The sequence below is a fragment of the Lipotes vexillifer genome, unplaced genomic scaffold, assembly GCF_000442215.2.
Source record: "Lipotes vexillifer unplaced genomic scaffold, Lipotes_vexillifer_v1.1 scaffold1029, whole genome shotgun sequence".
NCBI classification, from domain to species: domain Eukaryota; kingdom Metazoa; phylum Chordata; class Mammalia; order Artiodactyla; family Lipotidae; genus Lipotes; species Lipotes vexillifer.
In genome coordinates, this window is record NW_006789305.1 from 399,215 (window position 1) to 418,609 (window position 19,395).

Genomic DNA, 19,395 nt, shown 5'->3' on the forward strand with positions numbered 1-19,395 from the left:
GGAAAGTTCTATCTGAATAGGAACATTTGAAAATATCCCTTGTCTGATTCTCAGGCATGGTGCATTTTTTTGTGATATATTTGGATTGGCCATGCAGGTTTTTACACTGTTATCTTTATAACCTAAATTACTTAACACTTCCTATTTCATTTTCTTAGAAAGAACATTACCTTAAACATCTTCACTGAAAATTAAACTCAGTGAGTGGGGAGGATGGGGTTTATCAAGAATTACATGGACATATTCTCTTAGAGTCTCCCTCTTGCTTTACTTGGAAGTGCTGCCTTGTGTTGTATCCTTATTTATCTTCTGAAAGTCAATTTGTGTCTTGGTGGTGGAGAAAAGGGCAAAATTGCTTAAACATAGGACTAATTGATTGATATCATTATCAACTTTTTCTAATTTAAGTGAAATATGTTTTAATCAAATACACACAGCTATGAAAGTGAATCCCTATAAGACTGCAAATATGCTGTGGCTTTGACCCTGCTGCTTACACAACTGTAATCAGTTGACATACCCAGTTCAGACAACAGTTTTATGCACTAATCAACCATCTGGCTTTTCGAGATACTAAGTAAGGCCCTTTTCCATTTCAGAAAACAGATAAAAAGGAAAATTCAGGAAGTTTGGAGGCCATAAATGAGCCCATTCCCCAGCCTATGCCTTTTCCACCCAGCATTATCAGGTCAGGATCCCCGAAATTGGATCCTTCTGAGGTCTACCTGAAATCTAAGACTTTATATGAAGATAAACGTAAGTAGTTGTGGAATATTTCAGGAAAGCATGCAACAAAATTAATTTGAATTTTCTTAAAAACTCGACTTTTCCATCTTTCAAAACCATGTTGAAGTTATTCCTTCATTCCCATTTTAATAGGACTTTGGGCTTCTTCCATTTATATTCAACATTCATTCATTTATTTTCTTCAAAACCATGTATTATTAAGGGGCTTCTGTCTACCCAACATCGTAGTAGGTAATGGGAATACAGAGGTAATAGGTTACATAGGCCCTGCACCCCAAAAGATGATTAAGCCTAAATGGAAAAGACAAAGAGGTAATCAAATACATATACAAATAAGTGCAGATAAGCCCCTAACAGGTTCAGTAATAGAAGGATGGACTGGATGAATTGGGATCCAAAGTAGAAAATGGTCAATTTTACGGCTGTGGGTAGTAGGAAGTGTCAGATACTGCTTCATATAGGAAGTTAAGCTTTAACCAGGTCTTTAAAGACAATGAGGTAGCTGTTTATGAGACAAATAAAAGGGAAAGAAAGAAGGAATAGCATGTGCACATTGACCTCGTATGGGCTGGGTTCTGCAAGGAGTTCAGTTTAGCTGCGTGTGGTTGACAAGGGAAACCAGAGGGGGAGGGCAGGAGCAGCTTGCAGAGGGCGGATTATGCGTTCTCAGGAAGCTGGAGACAGTGGTATACATGATAGAGAGCCACAGAATGGTTTTAACCATAGGGATGAAATTGTTGGACTTGACTTTCAGAAAGACTTTCCTGGCAGGGATACAAAGGATGATGAATCAGAGGGGTGTGTAATCTGAGGAGGAAACCAAAGGGTAGAGTAGACTCCTTCGAGGAGTCCAGCTGAGAGATGATGACAAGAGAGGGTGCATAGGGTGGAAATTCATTTTCATACTAATTTACTTACTAATGATAGATCTTTTCCAAAGTAAAATTTAAGATTTAAGTAGGTTTAATTTTTTAAATTTATTTATTTTTAGAAATAGATTTAGGTCTACCTTGGAAAAGATATACACAAGGGGAAACATTATATATAATTGCCTTCATACTTATTTAACCTGTTACAGATCTTTGTCTTGATAGTCCCAGGCCATATTTAGGAAGATGAAACATTGATTTGAAAGCATCAAGAATTAATGGACGTGTAATACTGAGAGCATGGAAGTGGGAGCAAATATTCCTAAGCAGTCTTGATTCAAAGTTTGGGTTAGAGCACAAAACAGAGATTTATGATTGAATTTTATTGTATTATTAATCCTTTTAAAATAAATCAAAGTGTGTATTATGTATGTATGTTTGTATTTATTATTTTCTGGTTTTCCTTAGCGCCAAACACCAAAGATTTGGATGTTTTTCTTCGGAAACAAGAATCAGGGTTTGGCTTTAGAGTGCTGGGAGGAGATGGACCTGACCAATCTGTAAGTTGAAATACTTTGGAATTTGGCTGTTCCTGTTAAAACTTTTAAGTAGAGATTTGGTAGAATACGGTGTTTTTGTTTTGTTTTCTTTTTTGTTTGGTTTTTTAAAAGATTTTGTTTTCTCTGACAGTTTCATTAATATGAGGAAGAACTTCATTTCTATTGGTGTCATAATACCTCAGTTAACTTGGTGTAGCTGAGGTTAAAGCTATAGGTAAAAGCTGAATATGTCAGCTGTAAATTAGAGTAATAAATGGTTATACTAGCAAAACATTTACATCTAGAATGTTATTTATACAGGATTCTCACTCAAACTTAGAGAACAAATATAGTGGGTTTATTTTTGTTTTGCCCTTAGTTTGATAAAAAGTAATGTGCTTCTTAGAATTTAAGAACATATTTAAAGTTTTTTCGTATAGTATCAAGAAAGGCTACGTTATTATCATGCTTAGAAGTTAGGTGAATAACAATATTCTTTTAAAATGACGGGCTTCTTTCTATTTCTGACTAGAACATTTGATTTATGGAGTATAAATGTGTTCTAATTAGTCATATCAGTTACGGTTAAAATAATCATCAGAGACAGTTTAAGGCAGGTTGCCCTACATAGGGCAAATATAAAATACCTTGATTGTTTCTTTTTTTTCTTTCTTTCTTTTCTTTTTAATTGAGCTATGATTGACATATAACATTATATTAGTTTCAGATGTACAACATAACGATTCAGTGTTTGTATACACCACAAAATGATCATCACGATAAGTCTAGTTACCATCCGTCTCCGAAGTTATAAATTTTTTTCCTGTGATAAGAACTTTTAAGATTTTTCCCTTGGCAACTTTCAAATATGCACTACAGTATTACTGACTGTAGTCCCCATGCTGTACATTACATCCCCATGACTCATTTATTTTATAAACGGAAGTTTGTGCCTACCTCCCCCCAACCCCCTTTCCACTGTCAACCACCATTCTGTTCTAGGAGTTTTATTTTGTTTTGTTTGTTTGTTTATTTATTTTGTTCTTTGTATTTCACATATAAGTGAGAATACACAGCATTTGTCTTTCTCTGTCTGACTTATATCACTTAGCGTAATGCCCCCCAAGACCATCCGTGTTGTCGCAGTTACCAAGATTTCATTCTTTTTAATGTAGTTTAATCTTCGCATCTGGTGACTTTCTCAATTTTCTTCTTGTAATTGATTTCTAGTTTTATACCACTGTGATTGGAAAAGATGCTTGATATAATTTCAATCGTCTTAAATTTATTGAGATTTGTTTTGTGGCTTAACATGTGATCTGGCTGAGTAGTAGTTGTGTGTATGTGTGTGTGTGTGTGTGTGTGTGTGTGTGTGTGTGTGTGTGTATAAAGAAGACATCATATGTGTATTTCTTTTTTTTCCTAATTGCTATGGCTAGGACTTCCAATACCATGTTGAATAAAAGTGGCAAGAGTGGGCATCCTTGTCTTGTTCCTGATTTTAGAGGGAAAGCTTTCAGCTTTCATCATTGAGTATGGTGTTAGCTGTGGGCTTGTCATATATGGCCTTTATTATGTTGGGGAGTGTTCCCTCTACACACTTTGCGGAGAGTTGTTATAAATGGACACTGAATTTTGTCAAATGCTTTTTCTGTACCTGTTGAGATGATCATATGATTTTTATCCTTCATTTTGTTAATTTGGTGTATCACATTGATTGATTTGTAGATGTTGAACCATTCTTGCATCCCTGGAATAAATTTCACTTGATCATGGTGTATGATCCTTTTAATGTACTTTTTAATTCGATTTGCTAATGTTTTATTGAGGATTTTTGCATCTGTGTTCATCAGTGATGTTGGCCTGTCATTTTCTTTTTTGGGGGTGTCCTTGTCTATTTTTGGTATCAGGGTAATGTTGGCCTCATAGAATGAGTTTGGAAGTGTTCCCTCCTGTTCAATTTTTGGAAGAGTTTGAGAAGGATAGGTATTAAACCTTCTTTAAATGTTTGGTAGAATTCACCAGTGAAGCCGTCAGGTCCTGGACTTTTGTTTGCTGGGAGGTTTTTAATTACTGATTCAATCTCCTTACTAGTAATTGGTCTGTTCAGGTCTTCTACTTTTTCATGATTTACTCTTGAAAGATTGCATGTTTCTAGGAATTTATCCATTTTTTCTAGGTTGTCCAGTTTTTTGGCATATAATTGTTCATAGTAGTTTCTTATGATTCTTTATATTTCTGGTGGCATCAAGGGTAACTTCTCTTTATTTCTGATTTTACTTTTGAGCCCTCTTTCTTTTCTTGGTGAATCTAGCTAAAGGTTTGTCAATTTTATTTATCTTTTCAAAGAGCCTGCTCTTAGTTTCACTTTTCTATTGTCTTTTTAGTCTCTATCTCATTTGTGTCTACTCTGATCTTTGTTATTTCCTTCCTTCCTCTAACTTTGGGCTTCTTTTGTTCTTTTTCTAGTTCCTTTAGGTGTAAAGCTAATTGTTTGTGAGATTTTTCTTGTTTTGAGGTAGGCCTGTATTGCTATGAACTTCCCTCTTAGAACTACTTTTGCTGCATCCCAGAGATTTTGGTAAGTTGTATATCCATTTTCTTTTGTCTCAAGGTATTTTTTTAATTTCTCTCTTGATTTCTTCATTGATTCATTGGTTGTTCAGTAGCATGTAGTTTAATCTTCACATTTTGTGATTTTCCCAATTTTCTTATAATTGATTTCTACTTTTATACCCTTGTGGTTGGAAAAGATGCTTGATATAATTTCAGTCTTCTTAAATTTATTGAGACTTGTTTTGTGGCTTAACATGTGATCTGTCCTGAAGAGTGTTCCACTTGAGAAGAATGCGTAATATGCTACTTTTGGATAGAATGTTCTCTATGTATCTGTTAAGATTATCCGTTCTAATGTGTCATTTAAGGTCCACGTTTCCAAGATTGATCTTATGTCTGCATGATCTAGTCATTGATGTAAGTGGAGTATTAAAATTCCTTACTATTACTGTATTACTGTCAGTTTCTCCCCTCAGGTCTGTGTTAATATTTGCTTTATATATTTAGGTGCTCCTATGTTGGGTGCATAAATATTTACAAATGTTATATCTTCTTGTTGGATTGACTCCTTTATCATTATGTAATGCCCTTTTTGTCTTTCATTGCAGTCTTTGTTTTAAAGTCTATTTTGTCTGATGTAGGTATAGCTACCTCAGCTTTCTTTTGGTTTCTTTTTGCACAGAACATCTTTATCCATCCCTCTGCTTTCAGTCTTTGTGTCTCCTTACATCTGAAGTGAGTGTCTTATAGGCAGCATATAGATGGGTCTTGTTTGTTTATACATTCAGCCACTCTAAGTATTTTGATTGGAGAATTTAGTCTAAGCAGCCTGATTTATTCTCAATAAGTCCCAGTCACTGAGGGTGTGCCAAGACCTCTCAGTGTTCCAAAGGGAGGGACCTCAGTCAGCATCTAGCTTCAGGCTGATTGGAAGCCATACCCTCAGGCAGCAACTTTTAAAGTATGTCAGCATACACAGTCCTATGGGACTGCAGTTGTAAACTCTGCTGGCTTCCAGACCAGGATATCTGAAGGTATCACCTGGGTGACAGTTGCAAAAATGAGGGCTTCAAACAAGTTTATAAGCTCATTTCTGGGAGGTACCAGAGAGCCATAGTGAAGCCAGGGAAGAGTGCAAAGATGGCATCTCCAGCCTCTGTTCCCTGAAAGCACCTCTGTAGCCTCTAGAGGTGGCAAAGCTATGGCAAAGCTTTGTGTGGCAAAGCTGAACCCTGCCCCTCAAGCTAGGACAAGTAAATAGGCCTTTTTCACAGAAAGACTGGGGTGGGGGGGCAGTGTTTCAGTCTGTAGTCTGTGTAGTGCCATGGGGGTGGGAGCTTGTCAAGAACTGTCTCTCTTATTGTTACAGTCTCATGGGACTCAAGAATGCAGGCTGCCCTGGCCACCAGTGCCAGGCAATCAAGGAATGACCCCTGTGTAGACTACATGTGCCCACCAGCTTTAGCTAAGCAGCCAGAGAGTTCAGGGCCAGAGCATACCCACTAGCATTAGCGGGGCAGTAGGAGAGTGTAGGGCCAGGGTGCATCCACTGGCACAGCAGAGTAGAGGAAGAGCACAAAAATTGGCGCCTGCTAGCACCTCTATCCCTGGAGAGAGTCCCAGTAGAGCTCCAGCCCTTCAGCAGATGCTTTAAGAGTAGCAAATGAATCTCCTTCACATACAGTCTAGGCAGTTTTCAAACTGCTGCTTTTGCGCTGGTCCCCAGGGTGAGTCTGTGTGTAAACCCTTTAAGAAAAGTATCTCAGTTCCCTATAGCCCTTTGGGTCCCCTGGATGTGAGGCCCTTTGGTTTTCCAAGCCAGACATTTTGGAGGTCCATCTCTCCATTGCAGATCCAAAGGTTAAGTTGCATGATGTGAGGCACGAACCCCTCACTCCTTAGGGAGAAGCTCCAGATTTGTGAGATGCCTCATTATAGGTCACTGTGCTGGGGGGTAGGGTTTGGCAGACCATGTCTCTGCCTTTCCTACCCATCTCAGTCTGGCCCTTTTACCATTTCTTGTGAAGGAATTGTTCAGCTAATTTTCAAATCTTTTTCAGAGGGAATTGTTCCATATGTAGCTGTAGATTCCATGTGTCCATGGGAGGAGGTGAGTTCAGGATCTTCTTAAAACAACATGTTGGACTGTACCTCCTCCAAACTAGTTATATTTCTCTTGATTGTTTCTGATGGTAGATGTAGTTTTAAGAATTTTTCTCAAACAGCTTGGGAGAAACCATTCTCTTCTCTTCGCTCTTTTTTAATTGAAGTATAGTTGATGTACAATGTTATATAAGTTACAGGTGTACAATATAATGATTCACAATTTTTAAAGGTTATACTCCATTTATAATTATTGTAAGATATTGACTATACTCCCTGTTTTGTACAATATATCCTCGTATCTTATTTCATATATAATAGTTTGTACCTCTTAATCCCTTATGCCCATATTGCCCCTCCCCGCTTCCCTCTCCCCACCGGTAACCACTAGTTTGTTTTCTATATCTATGAGCCTGCTTCATTTTTGTTGTATTCACCAGTTTTTTTAATTTTTCCACATATAAGTGATATATTCCACGTATAAGTGATATCATACAGTACTTGTCTGACTTATTTCACTTAGCATAATGCCCTTCAGGTCCATTCATGTTGTTTCAAATGGCAAAATTTCATTCTTTTTTGTGGCCTAGTAGTATTCCATTGTACATATATGTATGTACATATAGGTGTGTATATAGATATAGATCACATCTTCTTTATCCATTCATCTTTTGATGGACACTTAGGTTGCTTCCATATCTTGGCAATTGTACATAATGCTGTTATGAACGTTGGGGTTTCATGTCTTTTAGATATGTACCCAGGAGTGGAATTGCTGGGTCATATGGTAGTGCTATTTTTGTTTTTTGAGAAACCTCCATACTGTTTTGGACAGTGGCTGCACCAATTTATATTCCCACTAACATTGTAAAAGATTACCCTTTCCTCCATATCCTTGCCAACATTTGTTATTTGTAGACTTTTTGATGATAACCATTTTGAGAGGTGTGAGTTGATACCTCATTGTGCTTTTGACTTGCCTGATGATTAGCAATGTTGAGCATCTTTTCATGTGCCTGTTGGCCATCTGCATTTCCTCTTTGGAAAAATGTCTGTTCAGGTCTTCTGCCCATTTTTTAATTGGGTTGTGTTTTTTGGGATATTAAGCTGTATGAGCTGTATGTATATTTTGGATATTAATCCCTCATTGGTCTTATCATTTGCAAATATTTTCTCCCAGTTCGTAGGTTGTCTTTTTGTTTTGTTTATGGTTTCCTTTGCTGTACAAAAGCTTTTAAGTTTAATTACGTCTGATTTCTTTTTGTATTTATTTCCATTACTCTAGAAGATGGATCCAAAAAAATATTGCTGCGATTCATGTCAAAGAATGTTTTGCCTGTGTTTTCCTCTAGCAGTTTTAGAGTATCCCATCTCACACTTGGATCTTTAATCCATTTTGAGTTTATTTTTGTGTGTGGTATTAGAGAGTGTTCTAATTTCATTCTTTTGCATATAGCTGTCCAGTTTTCCCGGCACCACTTATTGAAGAGACTGTCTTTTCTCCATTGTATATTCTTGCCTCCTTTGTCATAGATTAATTGGCCATAAGTGTGTGGGTTTATTTCTGGGCTCTCTATTCTGTTCCATTGATCTGTGTGTCTGTTTTTGTGCCAGTACCATACTGTTTTGATTAGTGTAGCTTTGTAGTATAGTCTGAAGTCACGGAATGTGATTCCTCCAGCTCTGTTCTTCTTTCTCAAGATTGTTTTGGCTATTTGGGATCTTTTGTGTTTCCATACAAATTAAAAAAAAATTTTGTTCTAGTTCTGTGAAAAATGCCCTTGGTATTTTGATAGGGATTGCATTGAATCTGTAGACTGCTTTGGATAGTATGGTCATTTTAACAATATTAATTCTTCCAGCCCAATAACACAGTATATCTTTCCGTCTGTTTGTGTCGTCTCCAATTTCTTTCATCAGTGACTTATAGTCTTCCAAGTACAAGTCTTTTACCTCCTTAGTAGGTTTATTCCTAGGTATTTTGTTCTTTTTGATGCAATGGTAAATAGGATTGTTTCCTTAATTTCCCTTTCTGACAGTTCATTATCAGTGTATAGAAATGCAACAGATTTCTGTATATTAGTTTTGTATCCTGCAGCCTTACCAAATTCATTGATGAACTCTAGTAGTTTTGTTTTCTGGTGGCAGGAATTTCTACATATATGTAGGATTTTCTATGTATACTATCATGTCATCTGCAACCAGTGACAGTTTTACTTCTTCCTTTCCAATTTGGATTCCTTTTATTTCTTTTTCTTGTCTGATTGCTGTAGCTAGGACTTCCAATACTATGTAGAATAGAAGTGACAAGACTGAGCATCCTTATCTTGCTCCTGATCTTAGAGGAAATGCTTTCACTTTATCTTCTCATAAATGTAGGGTTCTAGCAGCTCTGAAACTAGCCCAAACATTTAGGATTACCGAATTATAGGATTCTAATTGCCGGCAAACAGAATGAATTAGATCTGTTCACCTAGATGCAAGTGAATCTTAGGTCACTCTGTTCCCTTACAATATTTACTGCTTTATAATTTAGAAACAAGACATATTTCTCTTTTGCATATACTAAGCTTGTACTAATAGCCTTATGTAATGGGAGTATTGTAAGAATTATTCCAGTTGCTATGAACAGTGTACAAAAAAAAAATTTCCTGATGACATTCAGTGGACTTTACTAGTAGCTACTCCACAGTATTGCGTTTTCTGAGTTTAATGTTTTTGTTTTATTATAGTAATCGAAGCAATAGTAGTATTTTTTTAAGTTATTGAAATACTTGGTATTTTCTGTCTTCCTTGTCCCTAACCCAGAAAATCCAGAAGAGATTATGTGGTGTGGTCGTTTGAAGTGCCGTTTTGGAGAATGGTCAATTCCTAAGATTTCACCTTTCTAAAATATGACAGTTTTCATGTTGAACTGCAAAAATCTGTTGGTTTGCACAGTTCTGAGTCAGGAAGTACTTAACTTGGTAGTTAAGGATCTTAGTACATCTTAGTAGACTGTATAGACCAACCTACACCTTATGTCTTATCAGATATACATTGGGGCCATCATTCCTCTGGGTGCAGCTGAGAAAGATGGTCGTCTCCGTGCAGCTGATGAGCTGATGTGCATTGATGGAATTCCCGTAAAAGGGAAATCACACAAACAAGTGCTAGACCTAATGACGACTGCTGCTCGAAATGGCCATGTGTTATTAACTGTCAGAAGAAAGATCTTCTGCAGTGGTATGTGAACCTGTACCTACTCTGATAAGTTAAAAAAGAAACAAAGAGACTTAGTCCACATTTTTGGGGAGTTTTTTGGGTTTTTTTTTTTTTTTTGCAGCTTATTTTATTATGTTTAATAGTGTATGAGATAACTCATTTGGTGTGATCCAAGGCCTCACTGTGGAAGGCCATGTAAGGTCAAAAGGATTCATAAATAATACTACTACTATCAAAAAAGAGAAATAAATTTTGGGCCTCTATATTAAGATTATATTAATATATATTGATGAATTTGCCAATGTGGCATTGTAGATCAGAGTATCAGCTTCAATCTGTTTTCTGAAAAACAAAGTTATATAGTCATACCAAGATACCACATTAGCTGAATATCAAAAGATTTTGGATCCTGATGATCCTAAGTATTCAAAGAGGACAGAATGTTTCTACTTGACAAGTTTTAGTATAATATGATTTAACATTTGAGTGCTTACCACGTCCCAGACATATTGATTTTTTTACTTACTCTTTAGAGCACTATGATGTAAACACTATCATTATTCTAGTTACTCACAGAAAGGTTGAGAAACACGTAGGTGGTAGGTAGTAGGACCAGGATTAAAACAGGTAGTTTAATTACAGAGCCTGGGGTCTAAACCATTACACTAGGGTATGAAAATCTCATGTATTTTCTCTTCAACAGTTTTGTGAATATTAAGTAGAAATTTTTAAAAGTGAATTCTTGCCACTTAAAAATTTTTAAAAGACAGCCCTGTGGCACCACAAAAGTGTAAGCCTCATGTAGTTTGGGAGTTTCATCCATTTAGTTATGTGCTGTGGCCCCAGTATTTAGAAGAATGCCTGCCTGGCACAGAGTGGACATAAAAAAATTTGTCGACTTGATGAATAGTTGCATTACTCTTAAAAATGAGGCACCGTGTTTTTGATTGCAACGTCCAAAGTAAAGCCCCAGGGACTTCCCTCGTGGTCCAGTGGTTAAGACTCCCTGCTCCCAATGCAGGGGCCCGGGTTCGATCCCTGGTCAGGGAACTAGATCCTGCTTGCTGAAACTAAGAGCCTGCATTGCTGAAGCTAAAGATCCCTCATGCCACAACTAAAAGATCCCACACGCAGCAACGAAGATCCCACGTGCTGCAGCTAAGACCTGGCACAGCCAAATAAATAAATAACAACAAAGTAAAGGCCCACCTCCCTTCCTAAATATCAGGTATTCCGTGATGCATACAGATTTTAATGCAGTGTTGCCTCCATTTGGTTGTGCTGAAGTCAGAACATAGCTACACAGAGTAAAAAATGTGATGCTATACAACTAGAGGTTGGCTCTCTCCTGGAAAGCATCATGAAGTTTCATAGTAGTTTGATGTTACTGGAAACATTTTAGCTAATTCATTCTAACCATGCATTATATCAAAAAGAACCTTTCTTGGGCTTCCCTGGTGGCGCAGTGGTTGAGAGTCCGCCTGCCGATGCAGGGGACGCGGGTTCATGCCCCGGTCTGGGAAGATCCCCCATGCCGCAGAGCGGCTGGGCCCGTGAGCCATGGCCGCTGAGCCTGCGCGTCCGGAGCCTGTGCTCCACAACGGGAGAGGCCACAACAGCGAGAGGCCCATGTACCGCAAAACAAAACCTTAAAAAAAAAAAAGAACCTTTCTTTTTATTAATGATTTGTCGAGGTGCAAAAACGTATTCTCAGAATCACATAGATTTTGACCCAAAGAGACCTTGTAAATGTATATTCATCGATAGCAGTGTGTTGTGGTTGTTGTTTATAATGTTTTGTATCAAATTATGGCACAAAACTTGCTCTTTTTTTGAAATCAGTTAGGACTAACTTGTGTCATTCTTTCTCACATTCTGATGTTATCTTGAATAGGAGAAAAAGGCGTAGGTTAACTGCCCATTTGCTAGAAATTCCATATGACCTAATCTATGCCTAGGAGAGTTTGCCGTTCATGTGGACAGCTTGTTGTATGCCTGAGAACTGCTAATGGTTAACTCATCTGGTATCACCCATCAGGAACCTGCAGTTGTAAAACACATTGTAAAAGATAAATTCTGTGTAGATGGCAAACTGTTCTCAACCTGTAATGGGCAGCATCTCTATCCTCATGCAGTGACCTCTCAGACATCAGGAGTGTCAGTCACTGCACTAAATTATATTTAAAGTTGATTTTAAAAGGAATTTTACTATGTTGTTATTCATTATCAACTTTTTAAAAAATTACTGGTCCAGGTTAAAAACCTTGCTGGAATTAAAATAATTTCAAGAAGAATTTTTTTACTATCAAATTTCACAGAAGCTTTGAAAAACTTCCTTTAAAGTGAGGTAACGTTTTGCATTTTTCCAACTATGTACTTAAGCAGTCAGCTGGACTGCTGCCGCCTACATCTGCACTCAAATTAGGTCCAGAGCTCACGTGGGTGGAGGTGCTGCTTTTCTATTCTTTATGTTATTAGAAACTAAATTTTCTTGTGAAAGGCTTAGCACAAAAACACTTTAGTTATCAAAAGTTATGATATTCCAGAAATATCAAAACTGATCATGTTTATTATAGAGAAACAACCTGAGGATGACAGCTCTCAAGCCTTCCTTTCAACACAGAATGGCTCTCCCCGCCTGAACCGAGCAGAGGTCCCAGCCAGGCCTGCTCCCCAGGAGGCCTATGATGTTGTCTTGCAACGAAAAGAAAATGAAGGATTTGGCTTTGTCATTCTCACTTCCAAAAGCAAGCCACCTCCAGGAGGTAAGGGCTCCTATGTCCTGTTATCCCTCCCTATAATTCCAGTTTTCTGAGTTGCCTGCTGGGGTTTATGAAACTAGTTAGGAATCATGTATTGATATAAATTGCCTCAGAGAGTTATCTTTTTTAAAAATGCTGAATATTTTATTTTCAAAATTAGATAATCTGGGGACTTCCCTGGTGGTCCAGTGGTTAAGATTTCACCTTCTAATGCAGGGGGGTGTGGGTTCAATCCCTGGTCGGGGAGCTAAGATCCCACATGCCTCACAGCCAAAAAGTCAAAACATAAAACACAAAAAATTCAATGAAGACTTTAAAAATGGTCCACATCAAGAAAAAAATTAAGAAGTTTAAAAAAAAAAAGGAAATTGACTGTATTAGAAAAAAAAAATTAGGTAATCTGAATCAAACCTTCCAGGCTTCAGGTCTGTCTGTCTATCTCAGATTCCATAAAATAAGTCTTATTAGTAGCTTGGTTTGCATCAAGATTATATTGTGGCAGTATATCAGGGATGTGAGCTAATTGCTTTAGTGAAAGGACAATGCTGAATTTTTAAAATTATGGGGGCATAGGGTTTTTTTTTTCAAATTAGGGGAAATCGTGTATGCAGAAATAAATTAAATGCTAGAAACAGTTGAGAAGAAGTAAAACAGATTACCAGAAAAATCTTGACCCAAATATATCTTAAATAGTCCTTTCATGTTATTTAATAATAATTGCTATATTCCAGCTATAAAGCGACCTTCTTGAATGATGAGGCATTCTTACCTTATATGCTTCACTGAAAGGTAAAAATTTTGTCAGAACCTTGAAAAATTAAATATCCTGAACCCAGCTTAACAGAATATTATCATCTGAGAAGGATGAGTATGTGTATTAATTCCCTCAACAAAGGAGGAGTTACCTCTAGTATGTTCAGGGCTATTATGATTCAGCAAATTAAATATTTGTCATGTCTTTATGTTTCTAAGAAATAATCATCTTTAAATATAATTGTAAAATCCAAATGAATATGAGAACCAGCAAATTAATATTTATGTATTATGCTTGTCTAGTAGCTTTATTTTTCCAAGTCAAGTGATAAAAATCTTTGACCACATGAAAATGCATTCTTGCCTTTGCCAGTGGATTTGATTATATCTTGGGTAGTGAGATCCTTTTGGACTAGATGGTCACTAAAACCTTAGTAAAAAAAGAAAACACTTTCAGTAAAGTGTTGTGAGCCAAAACAGTTTGCAAAAATCTTGCTACAATTTGTGTAGAGAAAGAAGATTCCATGACGTGGATGAGTTATGACTATAGTATCAGGTCACTGCTCACTGATACTAGTTTCCATTTTCCAAAAGCCGTTGCTATGGTAACGCTTGGAACTGGAACTGTCACTGATGCTTTGAGGATGATTATGTGGCCTGTGTCAGAAAAATAAAAGGAAGCAGAATTTAGGTGGATTTTATTTTGTATCATTGGTTATTTGTTTTTCAAAATACTGATTTCCATTTTAGATAATCATATTCTCATTCTAATACCATGCAATAATCCCAGGCATTCAGATTAACAAAAATAGTGAAAGATTATTACTCAGCACGATAGATGCTAACCACTTTTCATATTGAGGATACTCCTTCTCTAGCACCACAAAAATTAGGTGACAGTCTAGTGTTCACCATAAAACTAGGAGATATAGAGGAATTCAGTAAAATAAATTAGAGGAATTCAGTAAAATAAATTATGTTACTTAAATATGTTTAACATATTTTTATACTTGTTTAAAATTTATATTATTATATTTCAATACATTATGTATTAAATATTTTATTTGTGTATATTTATTTGTTTATATTTAAATTTTTAAAATCTTTTTATATGTATTTGTTTAAATTTCTTCTTACTATTTTGATGGTTTTACATACCATAGATGCTAGATCTCTGTATAAGACAGTGTCATTAAGTGCTGGGCTTTGTAATCAGACAAACTGGGATTCTAGACCTGCTTATGTCTTTTAATAGCTGTCTGATCTTGGGCACATTACTTAGCCTCCAAGAGCTCCAGTTTCCACTGTGAAATGAGGATGATGATAACACTTCCTGTCTCGTGTGTTTCTGAGGATGTGAAGCCCTTTGCCTGGACCTTCAATAAATGCTAGCTGCTGTTGCTTGTTGTAGTTTCTGCTACCACTGTCATCATCATTATTTATAAAATTGTCACTGCCTCTTGAGGTTTTTTTTTTTTAAAGAAATGTTAAAAAGTTTACCAATATTTGAGTAATGAGATGGGAAAGAAAGCCCAGTTAAAATGTAAGATTGAGGCAGCAACTAATGGTGGCAGTAAATGAGTGTTTGCAGCTTATTAATTATCAGCCTGAATGGTAAATTAGGCTTAGGTTGTCAACGAATTTTGTATAACGTACTTGAAATTTTCAGTCATGGAGCAAAACCAAAATTCGTAATTTCACTGAAGTGCTAGTTAATAATCTCACAAAATTCTGAGACCTGCAAGCATTCTTCTTGGAACTCCGTTTATCTCTTATAGCTAGAAGGATCCTGGGGTAAGCTTGCATGTGGCGCTTTCTCTCACAGAGACTGGGCAGTTGCTGCAAACTGCATAACAATTCAAGTTTGGTTTAGAAAAGAGTTAGCACAGGTGGAAAGGCCAGAAACCTGTCTGTCAGAATAGATCATTCTTTATGGATCTTGTCTTGGTATAGATTGGTATTCTGCACAGTGTAGATTGTTGGGGGATTTTTCCCTTCTGCCGAAATGTATTTACTGCTGACATTTGTCACAAGACGAGTTCCCAGTAGCACCTCTAATACCAGTTATAAAATTCTAAGATTCTCTCCTGTTGACTTTTTCAAAGATCAGGGATCCAGGCCCAGCATCCTTCTTGCCCTGGACCCAGTTTGTGTCAGAGCTACATGAATCAAGTACTTAGAAAAGACCTCTATTGAAGATGAAAAGGACTTGGCTAGTTTTTGCATTGCCAGTTCTTAGAGGTTTCAGTGTTTCTGTTATTATATACTTTTCAGTTCTGGTTGCAAAGAATTTCTTTGAGAAGGGGACATTTCCAGTTACTGTCCTTTCTTTTCCTGAAAAGAAATGTTTTAAGAGCACTGAAGTGATCCCAGCAGCTGGACAAGCCAGTCTGTGAGACAGATTTAGGCCAAGATGATTGAAGACAGATAAATTGGCTTTATGGCAGATGCCTATAGAGTTTGCATATACCAACAACAAGGCAGGACTTAGACGTTTCCTTAGCCATGCAGTTACTTTGAAAACTTCCCAGTCTATTCAGAGAATGTTCAGAAGTTATCTTTCTACTGGTCTGCTATTTTTAGCTGTTTTGGTGGTGCTGCTATAAATATCAAGAAAATAACAATCTGACTACTTTTATCTTCTCTCACCTCGACGATTAACCCTTTGTGAAGTTCTGTACCAAGATTTGCCAATTCCTTTTGACCACATTGCTCACAGGATGAGAAAGGAACCCCTGAGACATCAGAGATTCATGTTGTGTGATGCTTTCCCAAGTCTGAACAAACCCCTTTCAGTGTTCCAGGGCGCTGAATGATTTTCTTCTCGGGGGATCTGGAATGAACACTGTGTACAAGTAAATCTCTTCTAAGAAGGAGAGTAACTAAGATATTGATTTAGAAGGTCACCACAGGGCCACTGTGTGATTCTCCTTATGTTTCTGATGTGCCACCTGTTGTACTATCAGGGCAATCAGCTCATGCTGCCTGGCACAGGACATGGCCCATGCTGCTCTGGAGCTTTTCTAATTAGTCTATAGGGAAAATGGTATAATAAGTGCTTGATATAATTCAGAGCTAAAAGGCACTTGCTTCCAACAGTGACTGCCTCATTTTTAAGATAAAGTCTCCCAATGTATAATCCTGGAAGAGCCAAGGAATGGCATTCACTGTCCATGGGGACATAAATCATGGCCGAGAATAACTTCCAGTCCAAATGAAGGTCTATTAAAATGGCCCTAGGGCTTCCCTGGTGGCACAGTGGTTGAGAGTCCGCCTGCCGATGCAGGGGACACCGTGTCGTGCCCCGGTCCTGGAGAATCCCACGTGCCGTGGAGCGGCTGGGCCCGTGAGCCATGGCCGCTGAGCCTGCACGCCTGGAGCCTGTGCTCCGCAGCGGAAGAGGCCACAGCAGTGAGAGGCCCGCGTACTGCCAAAAAAAAAAAAAAAAAAAAAAAAATGGCCCTAACATACACCTAGTTATAATTCAGAAATACTAGTAAGGAGCCCATTTTACTATGGAAATTAAACATAATCACAGTGCCATTTTAAAATATTAAATTATCCTTATTCATAACAATAAGGCTGGAACATTTGTTTCTCAATACGAATGCCCCTTATTAAATGGTGAAAGATATTTTGACAAGATTTCCTGAATGTCTGAGAACTCATTTTAAGGCTTAATAACAGTGAAGTGTCGTAATAGTTACTCTAAGAAAGCCTTTAGCATTATGCTAGAGATATAATAGAACTGCACAGAGTGTCTTTGCAAACGTCTTAGATTCAGCTTTGTGCATTCAGGGTATGATTTTATCCATAAGCCAAATAATCTTAATGTTAAACATTAATGTTCTAATTCCACTCCGCTTTTCTGATTTTTAAAAAAATCTAAAGGCATTAAATAAAAGGAATTAATTTTGCTCTAGAAATAAGTATGATTCATTTTAATGATCAGTCATTTCACTGTAACTGGATTTCTGACCAATCTGAGTCCTAAACTTGATTTTGAACTGCATTTATTTACAAGATTCCTTGTGGGAGTAAAGCCCCTTCAACAGAACCAAAGATGATCTCATTGTAGCAGTTTCTAAAATAGCCAAAAACATGATGCAGCCTAAACAGCCAACAACAAACAAGAAACATGAGATATTCTCATAAGTATCACTGAGGTCAGTAGCCTTTAAACTGGATCATTAGGATGACATAAAAATTGGAAAAAAGTTTCTGGTAAGTGGAAAGAAGCAAAGAGGTTTATATGCTGTGATTGCAACTATGTAAAGAGTGTCTATGCCTGTGGAGAAAGAGTGGAAGATAATATGAAAGTAGTTGCATTTGGATAGGATGATCACAGGTGGTGGTTTTTTGATATATCTTTAAAGAATTTTCTTTGACGTTATTATGTTGAATTTTTGATGATGATGATGACGATGATGATGATGATAATAAATCCAACACTCCGAGATATGTTAAATAATTGAAAAACCTGGGGATTTTTTTTCCCATAGTTATTCCTCATAAAATTGGCCGAGTCATAGAAGGAAGTCCAGCTGATCGCTGTGGGAAGCTGAAAGTTGGAGATCATATCTCTGCAGTGAATGGGCAGTCCATTGTTGAACTGTCCCATGATAACATTGTTCAGCTGATCAAAGATGCCGGTGTCACCGTCACACTAACAGTCATTGCTGAAGAAGGTAAGGAACCAGTAGACCTGCCTTCCCCAAACTGATCTGAGGGACACAGCATGTAGAAGGTCGTGGCTTCCTCCAGCATTGCCAGAACCGCTGCAGTGATAGAACCGTTTATATGCCCTGGAGCCTCATTTTTTACCTTTTCCATTTAATGAATTTAAAAGACAGTTTATTATAAAGTTGTCAGTAGCTCAAGAAAAATAATACAGCTAGTGAGTGGTGACCATTTATTTATGTGCTGGAGGAGCAAGCACCCAGAGCAAAAGACATTGGTAATACTTTTCAGATCTTATTTTCTTAAAATAATGTCATAAGTCTCTGCTTGAGTGAGAGAAAATCCTCTAAAGAGTTCCAAAAAGTCACTGTTGATATCAAGCCTTTCATGTCAGGCCCGTGCCATAGTGTGCCTTGCCTCGCAGGCAGGGCTTCGTTCTGGTAGCTGCTTTACAAATGGGGGAAGGGGAGTGCATCGGAATGGCCAGTAAATAGGGCATAAAGCGTACTTAGTGTCTTGCCTTGCTTTAAGGCTGCCTTTGATCATTAAGAATTTCTAATTAGGAACCATTTTTGAATAGCACCAGTTCATGGTCTTTGTTTATGAATTACAAGGTAACCGTTAAATAACGCTCATCTCATTTTTCCTGATTTTGTAAAACTTATGAGAAGCCAAAAGCAACAGAATTGCGAAGGGTCAGTCTTTCATGTTAAAATTCCTTGTACCGTAATGTGTCTTCATGTCCCCCATGCCCCACATGATCCTCTAATCTATTCAGTTTTCAGGTCTTTTAATTTTTGATTCTTCCTTTCTTTTCCCTTCCTCCTGTACCACTCGCATACCTTTGTATCTAAGGTACTACATAAATCTCCCCTCTGTCCAAGATTCTGTAGGGGGATTTCTTTGTGGACACGAGTTCGTCTGGCTGCTCTCGGAGGCCCCTTCACATTCTAAGACACTGTGACATCCCTGCCTCTGCTCTTTTCCCTTCTCTAGCCTGTTCTGCACTCTGCCCAGACTCTGTCCCAGACTCTGCTGATTCTTCCTTCTAAAGTCCTCTTCAGTGCAAGCTCCAGTGCTTTCCCGCTCTCTGCACAGAAAGTGTTTTATGATTTTGTTCCCAGCCTTCCTTTTAAATTTACCTCCCAGTTCTTTCCAAATTCTCTGTCTCTCTCTCTTTCT

The 19,395-nt window shown here is 37.5% G+C and overlaps 1 protein-coding gene across 2 annotated transcripts in view; it reads left to right on the forward strand.

The window, feature by feature from the left end:
* The window catches only part of MAGI3 (membrane associated guanylate kinase, WW and PDZ domain containing 3), a 265,324-nt gene that overhangs the window by 226,023 nt on the left and 19,906 nt on the right, over positions 1 to 19,395 (forward strand). For both annotated transcript variants that reach the window (XM_007462468.1, XM_007462467.1), the window contains exons 12-16: positions 600 to 756; positions 2,085 to 2,176; positions 9,847 to 10,039; positions 12,595 to 12,783; positions 18,036 to 18,221. In XM_007462468.1, the coding sequence (XP_007462530.1) occupies positions 600 to 756; positions 2,085 to 2,176; positions 9,847 to 10,039; positions 12,595 to 12,783; positions 18,036 to 18,221 (817 nt within the window). The remainder of the gene's footprint in view (positions 1 to 599; positions 757 to 2,084; positions 2,177 to 9,846; positions 10,040 to 12,594; positions 12,784 to 18,035; positions 18,222 to 19,395) is intronic.